We start from the raw sequence: 16539 nt of genomic DNA, 5'->3' as shown, positions 1-16539 counted from the left end.
CACATGTACGTGATGATAAGTGCCAAAAATGTGTTTGATAAACTTATGTGAATATTTTTTTTCTATTCTAGGAAAAGCTTAAAGGGAACCTGTCACCAGCATTTCACCTATTAAACCAGCAATACCTGGTGGAAGTGGGTGAAAAATCATTTTTATGTAACCTATAATTATCTTCTAAGTCGGCTCTGTACATTTAGTATTCTGTGTTTTAGTGTTTCCGCACCGTATGCTAATGAGCATAAAAAAGTCAAATCTTCATTTGAAAAGAGTCATATTTTCATTCCTCAAGCCTTTCCGAGTTAACCCCGCCTCCTTACTTTTGATTGACAGGGCCTCGTCTCCCCCCAGCATGCACAAAATCCTGCACTTGCGCATCGTTGTCCTGTTCTGGTGCGTGCGCACAAAGGGACACTGGATTATTACCATAAAAGGCGCAAAATGTTAGCAGACCGTTATTTGCGGTCGGAGGAGGAGTTTAGGAGAGGGGATAACGGCAATTAACTTTTGACAGCAGCGGCCAGCGAGGGATGAGTAAAGTTCAATAGGTGAAATGCTGGTGACAGGTTCCCTTTAAGCAAAATGCACATCAAACAATTTGTATCTACATATGTGTCATCATCATCATCATCATTATAATTTTTATCATTACCTTTATTATCTTATCATAGTTTTATATAACTACCCTTCACTATATAATTTTTTTTATCTAACATCAAGTGAGTCACTTATTTTATTTATTTTATGCCTCATTTGCTTTGCTTATGAGACTATCCCGAGATAAGATTATTGTTGTATGGTTATAGTCCTTCCAGGGCTGCTTATTAAGCCAGCCGTTTTGGAGGTGGGTGATAGGGTAGTATTTTGCTGCACTATAACTAGTACATCCATTACCCAGTTTTTGTTTGCTTTGCAAGGTAATGATGTAGCCCACTTTTTCTTTGTTTCCTTGCAAGGATGAACGTTGAAAGCATAAAAAAAAACTCCTGATCCAGGTGGTAGCCACAATAAAAGTTGTGACCAGAAGGGAAGATTAAAGTTTTGAGTCAATTTATTGAGCCAGTTTATGTTGATACACCGCTTGTACCTCACTCCTAAATGTCTGTACAGCATGGGTTGTAGAGAGGATGATACCTGTCCTTGGTGTAATATGGATCAGGCTGATCTCATCCATTTGATGTGGCGATGCCCAAAACTGCATCGATACTGGTCCTCTGTAATTGAAACCATTGAATCTATTTTAGGTATGGCTTTGGGGAATTTCGAAGGCTTAATGATTTTGGGAGACCCCTCACAAGTACCGGGGCTGAAGCAGCGGAATGACTGTGATCTTGTGATTAAGTTGTTATTCTTGGCACGATTACAGATTTTAAGAAAGTGGTTTGTAAAAAATCCTCCGGTAGTGATCAAATGGCAAAAGGCAGTATTTAGAGTGCGAGTCTATGAAAGATGTTACTACCTCTCAAAAGGGAGGTATGAATATTTTTTGCAATAGATGGAGAAGTTGAATTGACCGACTGAATACCAGGGACAAAGCTATTCCCCAAAGGCCCCATGTTTGATATTTATTTACCTTATTTTTATTTTATTTTTTCTTATCAGGAATGGAAAGGGATGGGTGGTGGGGGGGGGGGGGGGTTGGATACTCTATTTTGTTTTTTGTTTATGATTGAATTATGTTATTGGAAAAAAAAATTGTAGAATGGAATAATCAAATAAAAAATATTATAAAAAAAAAAAAAAAAAGTTTTGAGTCAATGAAGGCTGCCCACAGGTCTGGCAGATGAGTTGCCTATAGGCCCCTGTTACATTACATACAGGCAATGGAACCATGAAGTTGCTGGGGCTGTCTATGAAATTGCTTTCAACTCTACTTTGAGGGTATGTGCACACGATGAGAGGTTTTTACGTCTGAAAAGACAGACTGTTTTCAGGAGAAAACAGCTGCGTCGTTTCAGACGTAAATGCTGCTCCTCGTATTATGCGAGGCGTCTTTGACGCCTGTAATCTTGAGCTGCTCTTCATTGACTTCAATGAAGAACGGCTCAAATTACGTTGCAAAGAAGTGCCCTGCACTTCTTTGCCGAGGCAGTCAATTTACGCGTCGTCATTTGACAGCTGTCAAACGACGACGCGTAAATGACAGGTCGTCTGCACAGTACGTCGGCAAACCCATTCAAATGAATGGGCAGATGTTTGCCGACGTATTGTAGCCCTATTTTCAGACGTAAAACGAGGCATAATACTCCTCGTTTACGTCTGAAAATAGGTCGTGTGAACCCAGCCTTACACTCAGACAGTTCAACGGCTGAGCATCTCACAGTATCTTACATCATAATTCAGTTGCTGTAATTTCATAGCTCCAGCCCAGGGACTCCAGAGCACTCAAAATTCACCGCTTTTGATGACAGAATGCATACATTCAAGCTAAAATGAAAGTGGTTTTCGCAACAACATTTATGGCATATTGATAGAACAAATTGTGAGACTCGATGAACTTCTATGGATGCTCTGTCACAGAAACGTTACTGTTAAAGGGCTGATGCAATTGCGGGGTTCACCTACTCGTGTCACCCACTATTACTACCTCCTTTATAATCAGGGTCACTAGGGTTATGCCTAGTTCCCCTACCTTTCCTTTATGTTAACGTCGCTCTAATTGCTTTTGCTGCTACTTAAAGGAATAAGACCGTACAGTAAATAAAGATAATATTTATTACCAACAATAATCACACTTACATATAAAATACACAGAACACAGTAACTGATCACAGTATATTATCAGTATACCCCAATACATATAACAATATATACTGAGTATACTCACACTATACGTAGTACAGTATAAACACGGTATCACAATCCTACTTTATACCACCACCCACTTACCTAAACATACATATGAATACAGTTACAATACAATACACGCTCACTATTTCTGTTCCACTCCCTCCTAATATAACTGTCCCTGTACACTAAGGGTTAATCAGGTAAAAGTGTTAACAACGTGTACCAGGGGATATGCAGGTAAGCAAGGGTTGACTCAGGGGCAGCAAGGGTTACTCAGGGACAGCAAGGGTTACAGCAAGGGTTACTGCAAGGGTTACTCAGGAACTGCAAGGGTTACTCAGGGACAGCAAGGGTTACTCAGGGACTGCAAGGGTTAATCAGGGACAGCAAGGGTTACTCAGGGACTGCAAGGGTTACTCAGGGACAGCAAGGGTTACTGCAAGGGTTACTCAGGGATAGCAAGGGTTACTGCAAGGGGTTATTCAGGGACAGCACGGTGCAACAAGGGTTAACAGGGTATGGGAATGTGCAGGTGAGGATTGCAAGCTGGGGAGAAAGGGTTACTGGGGAGGTATAGGTATTAGCTCGGTGTATAGGGGAAAATATACATAACGCTCGTTGTCCAGGGAAGCATTGGTGGAGTGGAGGACATTGGTGGAGCGGTGAGCCAGGGAAGAGGAGACCACGAGGGGAGAGGAGACCACGAGGGGAGAGGAGACCAGGAGGGAAGAGGAGACCAGTAGAGGAGATGTCTGAAAACAGAGAGCGAACGTACTGGCGCAGGGCTATTTAAATCCCGCCGGCATGCTCGCTCCTGAGCCAGGTGCAGGCACAATTGTGCCGCTCGCACCCGGCTCACATGTGTCCCCGCTGGCACGCTCGCTCCTGAGCCAGGTGCAGGCACAATAGTGTAGCTCGCGCCCGGCTCACATGTGTCGGCGTGGTGATATGACGTTACCGGCTGGCTCATGAGCGCACGGCGGCGGGAGGCAAGTCCAATCAGTGGGGGATGTCCTGTGGTGCACAAGTGCACCACAGGATGCATCCCCAATTACCTCTCCGGCCCCGCTGCCGAGTGTGGAGACAGAAGATCAGAGGTAGTATCTCCTGTCTCACTCTCTGATCATCAAGTCAGGACAGTGACTAATTGTCACGGGCCTGTCATGTTTTTCTACAGACCTGGCTTATGGGACATTAAGACATGCCAATATATATATATATATATATATATATATATATATATATATATATATATATATATATATACATATATATATATATATATATACACATTTATATATATACACACATGCCCCCTCCATCTCCATTAAAGGGGGGGACACACTTTCCTTTACAGTTACATAACCAAATTTTAAATTTCTCCCTAGCCTGAATGTGCAGCACTGTGTTAAATTTTGTTGCTTTATAAATCATGAACAGCAATATTAATAATAACAACAATAAATAGAAGGTGATGTAGGACAGAAGGCATCCTCGGACAAAAATGGATGCATACTGATTTAAATGTGCCCCCTTCGAAGCTCCTCTTTCCTTTACGGGCCGCAAAATACCTGCAAAGACATAGTGATTTCCCAGTGATATCAGCAATAGAGTCCCCCCACCCATGATTAGCTGGTATGAAGGTAACCTAAAAATTAATATGGGGTTGTAAAAAGAACAACCTCTAACTACATCTCAGTGAAGGTAGAGTTCATAAACTAAGAAAAATGACATTGCTGTATTTTTATTTTTACAAAAACAGAATCATGAGTTCATTTCAATTGAAACAATTGTGTTTCCTTGGAACTAGTCAATACCCTTTCCTCATTTCCATTCCCGGGATTGTTAAATGGAGCCAGCATTTGGCATTACATCATCAGAAATGTCTACTTAAAGGACTGCAAAGCATTGCAAAACGTTTTGAAATCACTAAAGAAAACATTTAAAGCTTCACATTTTCAGGATCATCCAAAATATGATCCATGACAGATCAGTGGTAATTTGCTATAACAATATAATGCAGAGTGCAAGAGTTGAAAGAGTCGTTGCCAAATGTTCATCCATTACATAAATAATCCAGCGGCTGTTTAGAGTAATCCATGAGCGGAACGTCTATTGTTGGGACACTTATAAATAGAAGAGTTGGCAGATTCATACGCTTTTGTAAAGGTGGACTGGATTAAGAATCAGTTACCCGATTTGACACTTAAAGCATACAGTTAAGACCTTACATCATCGCAAAGTTGTGTGCTTAATGTTAGTGAAACCTATTAAATTGTATTCTTCACCTAATAAAATTCTAGATTCATTCTTAAAATATGCATTATGTTATAAAATTGTAAATACGTATAATGATCCATTTAAGTACCTTGTTATAAGCCTGAAGGAGGTAAATGGGGCAAAGTATTTAAAGTGAAGATTAAGTTTTACATTCAAAAATGTTATTTTTGGATTACATTGATTATAGAGTACCTGGACCTTTAAAAGGTGCATTTGTTTTTTCTTTGCAATATTTTGTTATTTTATTTATGTTGTTTTGACTTGTATCTTTTCAAGATGGCTCCTTAGAATTTGTTTTAAATTAGAGTATGGCAGTTGTTCCTTTTCATTGATACATATGTTAAAAACTCCCCTTCTTGAGACTTCCGGTTCCGGCGCGCACATGAGTAGACGCGAGTAAGGAGAGCTCCGTTAACCCGACTCAAAAACCGGGGTCCCGAGGCTTTGATACCTGACCTGAGGCTGCTGGCCGACAACCCTACGTACAGGCTTCTCTCCGGCGTATGGAGAGATACCTGGTGAAAACCGGGACCCCAGGATTAAAATCACAGGCCCTGCAGACTGACGACATGCTGCCGCTGGGGAAAATGGCGCCTGAGCCGGCCAGGAACACGAGGAGTACGAGCTCGCGCTCGGCATCACAACCTCCTCTGGTGCAGCCAGAAGTGGAAGAAGGTGAGCCTGAGTCTATGTTTCACAATATGGACATTTCATGTCGAGTCTTGGCCAGGGAAGTAGCGAAACTTATAGCCCCAGATATCACAGCTTCTTTGGAGGTGACGGTGTCGAAATTATTGCACCAAATTCAGTCGGATGTTTCAGCTCAGGCGGAACGAATTAACGATTTGGAACAACGGTTTATTGGAGGATGAGCGAGCGGGAACACAGGAGGAGGTGAAGAAGGTGATAGCTTGCAATCTACAGCTGGTTGATAAAGTCGATGACCTGGAGAATCGCTCGAGGAGGAGCAATTTACGTATTATTGGGCTCCCAGAGTCTATACCAGCAGGCCAGCTGCTAAAGTTGTGTGCGGTGGAGTTGCCTCAGGCGCTGGGATTGCATGCCCCGCTGAGAGCGGAGAGAGCTCATAGAGTGGGACCGATGCAAAATGTGACCCAAGATGGCACCCCAGCACGGCCGCGACCAGTCATTGTGAAGTACTTGGACTATGTGGATAAAACGAATGTGTTACAGGCCTACCGAAGGTCATCGGCACAAGTGAGAGTGCGAGGCAACAGAATCTTAATGTTTGGAGATTACTCGGCTGAGGTTACACGTAAGCGGCGGGCTTTTAGCACGGTGTGCTCTCTACTGGTCCAGAAACGCATTCGGTTCTCTTTGATGTTTCCCGCCATTCTCAGGATCTTCGAGCCCGGTGGTGGGGTGGAATCGTTTTCTTCTCCAGGGGAGGCGGCTAAATATGTGGAAAGCTTGTCCAAAGACAACAATGGTGATAGCCAGACACACAGGGACGGTCTGCCTCGCAGGGGACGTTCCAGAAACAGGAGTATCAGGAGGGGTCTCACCTCTTCTTCTCCGGATTGAAGGGAGATGCCCAGGCGGTGATGGAAGGAGACTCATGTTATTTTAAGTTTCGCATTGTCTGAGACATAATTGTTATACCTATCGGTGCATCGGAGGTTGAGGTTTACTGATGTTAATGATAGGGGAGGGTGCAGCTGAAGTGAGGCTTGAGGAAATTTTTGCAAGGAGTCGGGTGGGATTGTAAGGTGTTGTTGATACTTTCCGGGTATACAGGGGGTTCATGGTATACCAAGGGGTTTCTAGTGGTGGAATGTACGGAAAGTCTGAAACTAGTAATGATCTGTTGTTGGGGCTTCAATTCTGTTTTATGTTTAGGGAGGGGGAAGGAGGGGGGGAAACGGTCTCGGTGGATGAGGTTTACTTTGCCATTACTGTGAGATGCCTAAAGTAATAACATGGAATGTGAAGGGACTGCAGTCCCCACATAAACGCATGGTGGTTCTTCGCCACCTGAAAAAGCTGAAAGCGGATATAGCGATTTTGCAGGAAACCCATCTATTGGAACGTGATTTCCAGAGAATGCGCAAATTATGGGTGGGCACAGTAATGGGTTCTCCAGCAGTTAATGGCAAGGCGGGCGTCTTACTCCTCATACACAAAAGAATTGAATGTTCTGTGATTACTTCTGAGCGGGATGAGGGGGGCAGATATTTGCAGGTGATCTTAGAGGGCGCCATGGGGAGAGTGAGTTTGTACTGTATATATGCACCGAATGACAACAATCGGGTCTTTTTTCAATTTCTGTAAGGAAAACTTTTAGCAGATAAAGAACCTCAGATTCTACTGGGAGGGGACCTTAACTCAGTCTTATGCACAACAGATGACAGGCGAAGGGGAGATGGTAGGGTATTGGTTGAAAGAACACACAACAAAGTCTTGGCCCCATTACTGTCTTCCACGGGCATGGTAGATGTATGGAGAACACAATTTCCATTAGGTAGAGAATTCACTCATTTTTCTCATGCGCATACCGCATGGTCGCGTATTGACTACTTTATGGCTTCTCCAGTGCCCCTCCCTAGGATCCTTAGTGCTCGAATAGAGGACTTGGTGATTTCAGACCATTCACCGGTTTCTCTGATCTTGGCAGATACATTTAAAAGGGGGTCGGATATATTGTGGAAATTTCCGTCGTTTTTGGCAACTGATGAATCCTTTCAATCATGCTTGAAGGGGTGGTTATGGGAATATAGTCAGGAAAATCAAGCTCATAGAGAGAACAGCCACTTGTTTTGGGACACAGCCAAGGCAGTGCTGAGGGGAAGGATCATTTCTTATGTGGCGTCGCTTAAACGAAAAACCAACAAGCATTATAACGAGTCTAGTAGGAATCTTCGCATGAAATACACAGCGTACTTGGCAAACTCTACACTAGCGCTTAGGGGGGACTGGCTCACGGCTAAGGCAGAGTTTGAAATGTGGCTGGATAAAAAAGAAAGGTTCCAGAGAGAGCAAACAACTGCGCATTTTTTTAGATATGGGAACAAATCAGGCTCCCTGCTGGCCAAAATGGCGAAAGGACAATTTCGCCCGACTCACATAGGGGGGTTGAGAGATGGGAACGGGGAAGTACAGAAAGATCCAAAGATCGTCAATGATATACTGGGAGATTATTACACTGCGCTATATGCACAGGACACTTCGGAGAGGACAGAGGGGAGGGAGTTTCTGGACTCCGTAACGTTACCATCTCTCTCGGACTCTGATAGAGAAGCATAAAATGCATTGATCACGGAACAAGAGATCATATCGACCATTAAATCATTGACGAATAACAAAGCGCCAGGGCCAGATGGATTTTCTAGTGATTTTTACAAACTTATGAGGGAGGAAGTCACGCCCATTTTATTGCCGGTGTATAATCATATGCTGTTAAATAAGGAATTCCTGAAATCGGGCAATGTAGCTTATATCAAAGTATTGTACAAGGAAGGGAAAGACCTGGCTAACCCGGGGTCTTATCGCCCAATCTCTTTGATAAATCAGGATGTTAAAATATTGTCGAAGATACTGGCCGACAGGTTGGCCATGTTTCTCCCGACTTTGATTGGGCCACACCAGGTGGGTTTTGTTAAGGGGAGATCGGCGGTCAAAAACATACGCACGGTTTTGGCGGTACAAGACGCAATGAGGACTTCTAATATGGAGGGACATGATTCGCCAGCACTTTTAACGCTAGATGCTGAAAAGGCCTTCGATAATGTCCACTGGGATTGGCTGAGGTTAGTTCTAGATAGATTTGGGATACAAGGATTGTTTAGGAATTACCTGGAAGCGTTATATTCAGAACCTCTAGCTAGGGTGTTCACTACAGGTTTTCTGTCAGCACCGATACATTTACAGAAGGGAACAAGGCAGGGATGCCCCCTGTCTCCATTGCTGTTTGACTTGGCTTTGGAACCGCTAGCGAGACATCTTTTGTCCTCCAGGGATTTTGAAGGGATAATGGTTGGCAGTCAGGAGATCAAACTGACATGCTTTGCTGACGATCTTCTGTTGTTTCTAAAATCGCCTGGGGATCATTTGGGGGGGGGGGGTGCTGGAGAAGCTAAGATACTTTGGGTCATTCTCAGGCTATAAAGTCAATGCGCAAAAGAGTCAATTACTTTACTTGAAGGAATCAGGGGCAAGACCACCCTTGCAGGGTACGGTGGAAATAGCCAGATCTTATATCACATACCTGGGGATTAAAATAGGCAAATTTCCCTCTTCCCTCTATAAGCTAAATTATTCACCCTTGTTTGAAAAAATTCATAAGGAACTAAATCGATGGGCGTCACTGCCATTGTCATTGTTTGGGAGAGCTGCTCTTTTAAAAATGATAAGCTTTGCTCGTCTGCTATATCCAATGCAAACCATACCCATATTGATCAAGCATCTAGATAACCAGAAATTACAGACAGCATTTCTACAATTCTTGTGGCAAAAGAAGAGACCTAGGATTGCATATAAAAAATTGGCACTGCCCAAAGTGGATGGAGGCATTCAGCTACCACTTATACGATATTACAATTTAGCGGCCATCTGCAGGCATATAGGGGATTGGATACATAACACTAATTTGTACTCCAATGTTCAGCTGGAGCAGGATTTGGCGGGATCGGTTCCGCTGCAGGCCCTGTTACATCTGCCATATGCTCAACTGCCTACTAATGTTAAGTCAAGTCTGTTGCTGAAAGATACAATCGGCGCCTGGAAGGCGGTGCGGAAGCTTTTTGGTCTTTCTAAATTCTGGCCGTTGTGGGATAACCCCATGTTCCCACAGGGGAGTCAGTATAAATTGTTTTCGCAGTGGAGAGATGAAGGGATCAATGTCCTGTGCCAACTCATGAATGTTGAGGAGGGAAGATGGCTTACGTGGCAGGAGGTCTCTAGCAAATATAATCTGAGGGGAAATCAGTATCTGCAATATGCTCAAGTAACAGAGCTATGTAAAACCAAAGTCTGCAATATTGATGTAGTGGAGATGCGAGGAGCATTTGATGGGTTGGTGCCGCAGGGTGGTACGGGAAGAAGTCTTGCAAGTTTATATGGTAAACTTCGGAATGCTCATCTTGATTCCTTTAGTACTTCCTGCTTTAGAACGTGGGAGGTGGAGCTGGAGGATCCAGAAATCTCCAGCAAAATTCGAGATGGATGGGAGAGGGTGAGGAAGGTCATGGTAAATGAACAGTGGCGTGAGATGCACTTCCGGCTTATGCACAGAGCGACATACGCCTTTAATTTATTTATCCTATAGGGACGCTCCAGCACACTATCTGCGTAGTTGTCCTAAATGCGACTTCCACAAAGCTAATTTACTTCACGGGATGTGGTTGTGCCCACAAATTCGGACGTTTTGGGATCTTGCTCTACAATTTATTAAAGACACCTGGGGGGAAGAGGTGCACGCAAACCCACAGGCAGTGTTGTTTCACTATATCCCCTTGGATCCAGGGGGGGGGGGGACCACCTATAGTGGCCCGGAAAGGAATACATATGGCATTATTGGCTATCAAGAAGTGCATCTTGCGCCACTGGCTACAGGCATCGGTCCCGGAAATTGCGGAGGTCGTGACTACTCTCAAGACTTTATTGGGATATGATAAAACGGACCTAGAAAGACACAAAGAAAGGTCTACAGAACAATTTTTTAAAACTTGGCGTACATTCATTGAACAACATTATCCCACAGCAGAGATAGGGGTGTTCATGCGCACATTTCGACACACATCATGGTATAGTTCACAGAGTATCCAGGGCACGCTAGGCATGCTGATAGCTAGTTAAGAAAATGTTCACCGAGATGGAGGAGAGTTGGGGGGAGGGAAGGGAATTGTTGGCTTTGTTTTGCCTTATTAATTGCTTTGTAACTTAATGATGACAAGTAAAATGGAAAATAATTTTGAAGCTGGAACACATTGTTATTTGATATACGTATTATTGTATGTGTGACACACACTGCATACTTGTAACTGTTCTGGCTTTGAATAATAAAAAATATATTTGAAAAAAAAAAAACTCCCCTTCTTCCTGCTAAGGCTTTGTTCACATCTGCGTCGGAGTTACGTTCATGGGTTCCGTCAGACCTTTCCGTCAGGGAAACCCATGAATGGAAATCAAATGGAAACCACAGCTTTCCATTTACATTACCATTGATTTCTGTTGCTAATGATTTGCGTTTGTCTTTGTTCCATAAGGTTTTTTTTTACGGAATCAATAGCGTAGTGGACTACGCTATTGATTGCGCAAAAAACGGAAACCTTACAGAACGAAGACAAATGCAAACCATTAGCAATGGAAGCGTTATTATTGAAATCAATGGTAATGTAAATGGAAAGCTATGGTTTCCGTTCATGAGTTTCCCTGACGGAAAGGTCTGACGGAACCCATGAACGGAACCCTGACGCAGATGCGAACAAAGCCTAAGCAATACTATCTTATTACAGCAAACACATTGTGGCACATACTACACACTCTCTACCTTTTCTGCATTGTGGGATCATTATCTCCTACACTGAGGCCGCCACTTCCTACTACCCTTACCACTCTAGATTTAAATGTCTCTTCAGTCCTCCCTTTATACCTGCTGCTGATCAATTTTGTTATCTACCGTATTTTTCGGACTATAAGACGCAGTTTTTAGCAAGAATAAATCTTGCTAAAAATTCCCTGCGTCTTATAAAACGCAGTCAAGGGACCCGGCATCGCCGGGTGCCATGACCGCTTCATTACTTAACCCCTTCCCGACCCATGACATGCCGGCACATCATGGAGGGTGGGGTGTGATGTATGGAGCGGGCTCACGCACTGAGCCCGCTCCATACACTGCAGGTGTCAGCTTCTGACACGCTGCTATAACGGCGGCCAGGAACAGCAATTTCGCTGTTCCTGGCAGTTTAAAGGGCTTGTGCCATAAAACACATGTATTCCCTATCCACAGGATAGGGGATACATGTGTGATCGATAAGGAGAACGGGGACCGAAAGTTACCAGGAGCGCTACATGAGAAGATGTGACTTTCGCGTTTTGTGTCCAGCAGCTTCTTAGAGATCAATGGGATTCTTCTGCGCATACGCGAGCGGCTCTCCATTGATCTCTATGGAGCAACAGAACAGATAAGCCAGACATAGAACCCGGATGTCCAGGCTTCTCATGTAGCACTTTGGGGGACTTTCGCTCCCCTGTTCGACTTATTACTGGGGGTCCTGGCGGTCGGACCCCCAGCGATCTCACATGTAGCCCCTATTCTGTGGATAGGGGATACATGTGTTTTATGGCAAACACCTTTAACTAGTTAAATGCCGTGGTCAATAGCGACCGTGGCATTTATAGGGGTTTTTCTATGAAGGACATTTATGACATATCCACAGGATATATCATAAATGTCAGATAGATGCATGTCCCACCTCTGGGACCCACACCTATCTCTAGAACGGGGCCCCCTAAACCCCGTTCTAGCTTTCTGTGCTCTCCCGGCCACTTGAATACACGTGGAGTTACTGAAACAACGTAATTCGCTGAGCTACACTGTTTCCGTAACTCCCATGGAACTGAACAGTAGTTACGGAAACAGCATAGCTCGCATGCTATGCTGCTTCCGTAACTGTCATTCACTTCTATGGGAGTTAGGGAAACAGCGTAGTTACGCTGTTTCAGTAACTCCACATGTAACCAAGTGGCCGCTGGTTCAAGTCCCCTAGGGGAACTAATAAAATGTGTAAAAAAATAAATAGAAATGTTAGATACATTTTTAGGAGTGTGAAAAAACAAAAACCTTTTCCCATTTTTCCCCAAGCACAATGTAAAAAATAAAATAATTTTGTCCCGCAACAAAATAAGCCCTCAAACCGCTCAATCGATAAAGAAAATTATAAAAAAAGTTTTGACTCTCAGAATGTGGTGAAACAGAATAAATAATTTTTGTTAACAAATTATTTTTTTCCTATTCTCTGTGGTCTAAAACCTGGGTGCGTCTTATTGTCAGGTGCGTTTTATAGTCCGAAATACGGTAAGTCATTGTAGCCTGCTGTGTGACATCTGACAGAGAATGCAGCTGTAGGATCAATCACTAAAGAGAAAAGTGTGTGTGCTGGGGAGCCTAAGGGTAGCTTCTGCAAATAGAGCCTGACTACAGAGAAGAATTTGTAGTCAGGATCCACTAGTTATAAACAAAATGCTGTACACCATTACAAATACACCCAAGAGTGAAACAGGACTAATGAGGCAAAACAGGTAAGGCAAGTGGTACGTTTTTATTTATTATAGTTAATGACTGCAACTGGTCTAAAGGCATACCTCCCAACCATCCTGAATTCAGCGGGACAGTCCGATTTGCGGGCAGTGTCCCGATGTCCCGGGAGGCCGGTGGTATGTCCCGGATTCAACTGGATCTGCATCCTCAGGACGCAGATACAGGTAGATCCAATGCTAAAGCAGGGAACCGTCAGATCCCTGCTTCAGCATCCACTGTGTGAAGCAGCCGCGAGCGTCTCGGACAGACAGGCGCAATGCAGTGATGTCATCCCACCTGTCTGCGCCAAGCCTCTCGTAGCACAGATAAAATGTATAAACATAATCATGAGCTTTTGTACATATAAGGCTTTTACTTACCTAATAGGAATTCTATTACGTGTCCATGTTATTTCTGACTGTGGATATGAATCAACTGAACACATGAAAGTGGCGACATCTTCTACTAATGCGTCAAGTGTTTCAGGGGGAGTTGTGATGAAAGGAGCTAAATAGAGAAACACATAACAATTAATATCACATACATAAATATAGTACATATCTTAGAAGAAAAAAACCCTAAGAGTTAGCAAATCAAAATTGGGCTTCCATCAACTATAATACATGAATACTGTCACTAATAAGCCGTCAGCAGCTAGAACGTTAACCTCTATTGAGGTCACTTTCAATAAGTGCAGTCACAGAAAGACCATCAATATAAAACGTTACCTATGATTAAAAAAATAAATGCATGAAAATGACTTATGTAGCCCGGTCACACAGGAGAAACACTCAGTAGGGCAGGTAGGGAACTAAATTGAAGGGATGGTATATCTGGTAGAAAAAAAAAACTCACCCTATAGGTACCCCTATCCTAGAAACCCTGCCTGCAGCGGAACTGCCGCACTGATAAGGGCAATTTCATTAACTGGAACCTCCTAATTACACCCTATTAGGTCCTTATTAGAGGGGCTAGAGCAATGATAGTAAATCTACTGTAGCTATATAATATCATGAAATCAGGAATAGATGCAAAGAAAAAAAGGAAAAGATCAAATATATGCCAAACAATAATTGTCCCTTAAACTTGTCTTGATTCGTACAATGCTCTATAAACAATGCGATTGTCGCCCCAATAAGGGAGATCCTAATTCGGAACCTTGATATTAAAAAGAAGGGGGGGATGTACATAGGTTAATACAGAGTAAAGAAACAGCACGTATAGTATTTCACACATGATAAAGATTTTTTTTACTTATGTCACACATAATGCAAGTCACCTCAATATCTCACAAGATAAGTTGCAGCATGTGTGTCACCACAAACGACCCACAGAACAATCCACTTAGATATAATTGATAGTGTTATGACATAGATATATCAGCAACAAAATATCTAAAGTCTAGCAGCTGTTAATGTGGTATAGATGTTGTGGACGTTAAACAACGTAATAAATTTTGTCCCAAAAACAAAGTCCCTGGCCTTTTAACCTCTCCTAGACACCGCCCATCAGCTACCGTGATCGGACAACCAACTAAAATTAAAATCAATGAGATAAATGGCAGCCGAAAGGGAACCATGCTGCTGCTGTTCCAAAAATATGTGGCGCCAACCACAGGCAGCACAGGTACGGAGATGTCCAGACACCACGTCAAACTGGAGGTGACGCAACACTAAGTCCGAACTGACTCGCTAAGCTGTGGGGCTGCCCTCGATCAACACAGCAGCATATCCTTTTTGCCATGATTAAGAGCAACACGCTTGCTCGAAACGCGTAGGCCAAGGTCATCCAGCCCGCTTTATATATACACCTTGAGACTGCGTCTCGGTGCAACTTTTAACCATTTTTTCAATAAAATTGGGAACAATTTTCCTTTTTAATCAAACACAGCACTGCATTTTTTCTTTCTTTTTCCCAACACAACAGCCGTCTTAATGGGAAACGGAGCCCACACATGCCTCAACAGCCAACCCTAGAGCAGTGGCAACAATGAAACCCACATAGAGCAATCAATCACTATATAATGGCGCAATAGACGGTTATGTCGCGTTGCTATGCAGTAGCTAAACATATAGCCATGTTCACCATCATAAACTAGAATATCAAAAAAGGGGGGCCAGAATTTACATTGTGTCCATCCTGATTTTGAACACAGGAGCGACAAATATATAATAATATAATAAATTATCAGGTGTGACATTTTGGGGACCACTTAGCTCACAGGATCGCCATCTCCAGGGTGAGATGGTTGGCACACTTATAAAGTTCACTCCAACTCATTGAATAAAAGTTTAAACCAGCCGCAGCTAGCTTTATTGTCTTCACCACAGCAAGCAGTGTTCCAACAAAAAAACATACAAAATAAACCCTAGGCTGTCCAGCCTCCAACTAACACATTCAGTGTCCCTCACTACGAGACACTGAGCCTTGTGCCCAGCACCTCAAAACATAGGCAGTTTGTACCTTACACGTTGGTGACTCTCACAGGCTAGCATGCCTGTCTTCCCCAGACTGAGAGCCCTGTGTGAACAGCACACACCTCAATTAAAGAGCCAACTCAGGTGAAGCCTACCTAGGCTCATCAGACAGCCCAAGACATGGACTCTCTATATGGAGTGGAAGCCCGCCCTTCTCCTTCACACTCCAGCAAACCAGGCCCTATTCCGGGCTTTACACCCAAGCAACAGCAAAGAAAACCCTCGCTGCTGTACATGTTCCCTGGTTGTTTAAAACCTGACAGTTTCTGCACTGTCCAGTAGCTGCACTGCTACACAGGCTTAAGTGACAATTCAAGTAAGAAAGACAAGGGAATATGGCAAGATGGTTAAGTAAATCTAGTAATTAATAGGGCCATATATGCATAATGCAAATAGACATACAGCCCACTTCATTATTCCTGATATTGGCGGGTTAGATAAAGCATGTCAAATTAATCTGCTCATTTAATTAATTGGGTTGTACTTTATTCAGTCTGTGTAGCCACTGTACTTCCTTTTGTAGAAGGATTATGTCGAGATCCCCCCTATGTATGGAAGCCTTTACTACCTCCAAGACGAAATATTTGGGAACTTGGGCATCACCCCCATGTAGATCCATAACATGTCATGATACTGGCTTATCTCTTTTGTTATTTATGTTCCCAATACGTTCGAGGATCCTTCTCCTGAATTCTCTTTTGGTTTTACCAACATATCTCATTCCACAGTCGCACAGAC

The 16539-nt window shown here is 43.3% G+C and overlaps 1 protein-coding gene across 1 annotated transcript in view; it reads right to left on the bottom strand.

The window, feature by feature from the left end:
• Positions 1-16539, bottom strand: part of MUSK (muscle associated receptor tyrosine kinase) — a 218161-nt gene that overhangs the window by 175882 nt on the left and 25740 nt on the right. The window contains exon 2 of the mRNA XM_075851610.1: positions 13705-13831. Within this exon, the coding sequence (XP_075707725.1) occupies positions 13705-13831 (127 nt within the window). The remainder of the gene's footprint in view (positions 1-13704; positions 13832-16539) is intronic.

This window comes from Rhinoderma darwinii, chromosome 1, assembly GCF_050947455.1.
Source record: "Rhinoderma darwinii isolate aRhiDar2 chromosome 1, aRhiDar2.hap1, whole genome shotgun sequence".
NCBI lineage: Eukaryota > Metazoa > Chordata > Amphibia > Anura > Rhinodermatidae > Rhinoderma > Rhinoderma darwinii.
Note: the sequence above shows the minus strand (reverse complement) of the source record. Positions and strands in the feature narration are given on the sequence as shown.